At 64.9% G+C, this 721-nt stretch overlaps 1 protein-coding gene across 1 annotated transcript in view; it reads left to right on the forward strand.

The window, feature by feature from the left end:
* Nucleotides 1-62: 62 nt before the first annotated feature.
* ETH_00042005 (uncharacterized protein) overlaps nucleotides 63-721 on the forward strand; it is a gene marked incomplete at both ends in the record, with an annotated part of 2250 nt that continues 1591 nt past the window's right edge. Inside the window, 2 exons of the mRNA XM_013373781.1 lie at nucleotides 63-288; nucleotides 490-616. Of these exons, the coding sequence (XP_013229235.1) occupies nucleotides 63-288; nucleotides 490-616 (353 nt within the window). The remainder of the gene's footprint in view (nucleotides 289-489; nucleotides 617-721) is intronic.

The following is a 721-nucleotide window of genomic DNA, read 5'->3' on the forward strand; positions in this document are numbered from 1 at the left end:
AGGCGCGGGGGGGCCCCCCAAGACCCCTGGGGGCCCCCGGGGGCCCCTGAAAGGCCAAAAATATGTCCCTTGTGGGGCGAGGAGGGGGGGGGCCCCCCTCGCTGCTGGGGGCCCTCCAGGAAGCAACTGGGGACAAGAAAAAAGCAGCAACTCCTGGAGTTGCTGCTAGACTTCAAACTGCTGCTGCTGTTCTCGAGCAGCAAAGCGCCAGAGCCTCCCTCGCGCTGCTGGGCGCAGTCGAGACTCTCGACGCCGAGATCCGCCCCGCCCGCTCGCAGATCGTACCAGGTCCCTGCTGCTGCTGCTGCTGCAGTGCTGCTGCTGCTGCTGCTGCTGCAGTGCTGCTGCTGCTGCTGCTGCTGCAGTACAATGCAATGCAGTGCTGCTGCTGCTGCAGTGCTGCTGCTGCTGCAGTGCTGCTGCTGCTGCTGCTGCTGCAGTCGGACTTTGCGTAGCTGCTGCTGCTGCGTGTGCTGCTGCTGCGCGCAGAGCTGGTGGTTGAGGTGTTCATCCAGCTGCTGACAGTGCTGGCTCTCTGCGCCTTCGCAATTGCTGCTGGAGTTATTGTGGGGTCTGTGATGTCTCGAGCCACAGTGTCTCCGGGGACTTTGCTGCTGTCGGTGTCTCCTTACAGCAGCGAGCCGCCTGCGCAGCTGCTGTTTCCCAGCCCTTCTGCTGCTGCTGCTGCTGCTGCCGCCGCCGCAGCAGCAGCGGCGCTCGC

Source organism: Eimeria tenella, genomic scaffold (genome assembly GCF_000499545.2).
Source record: "Eimeria tenella Houghton genomic scaffold, Eth_scaff1728, whole genome shotgun sequence".
Lineage (NCBI taxonomy): Eukaryota > Apicomplexa > Conoidasida > Eucoccidiorida > Eimeriidae > Eimeria > Eimeria tenella.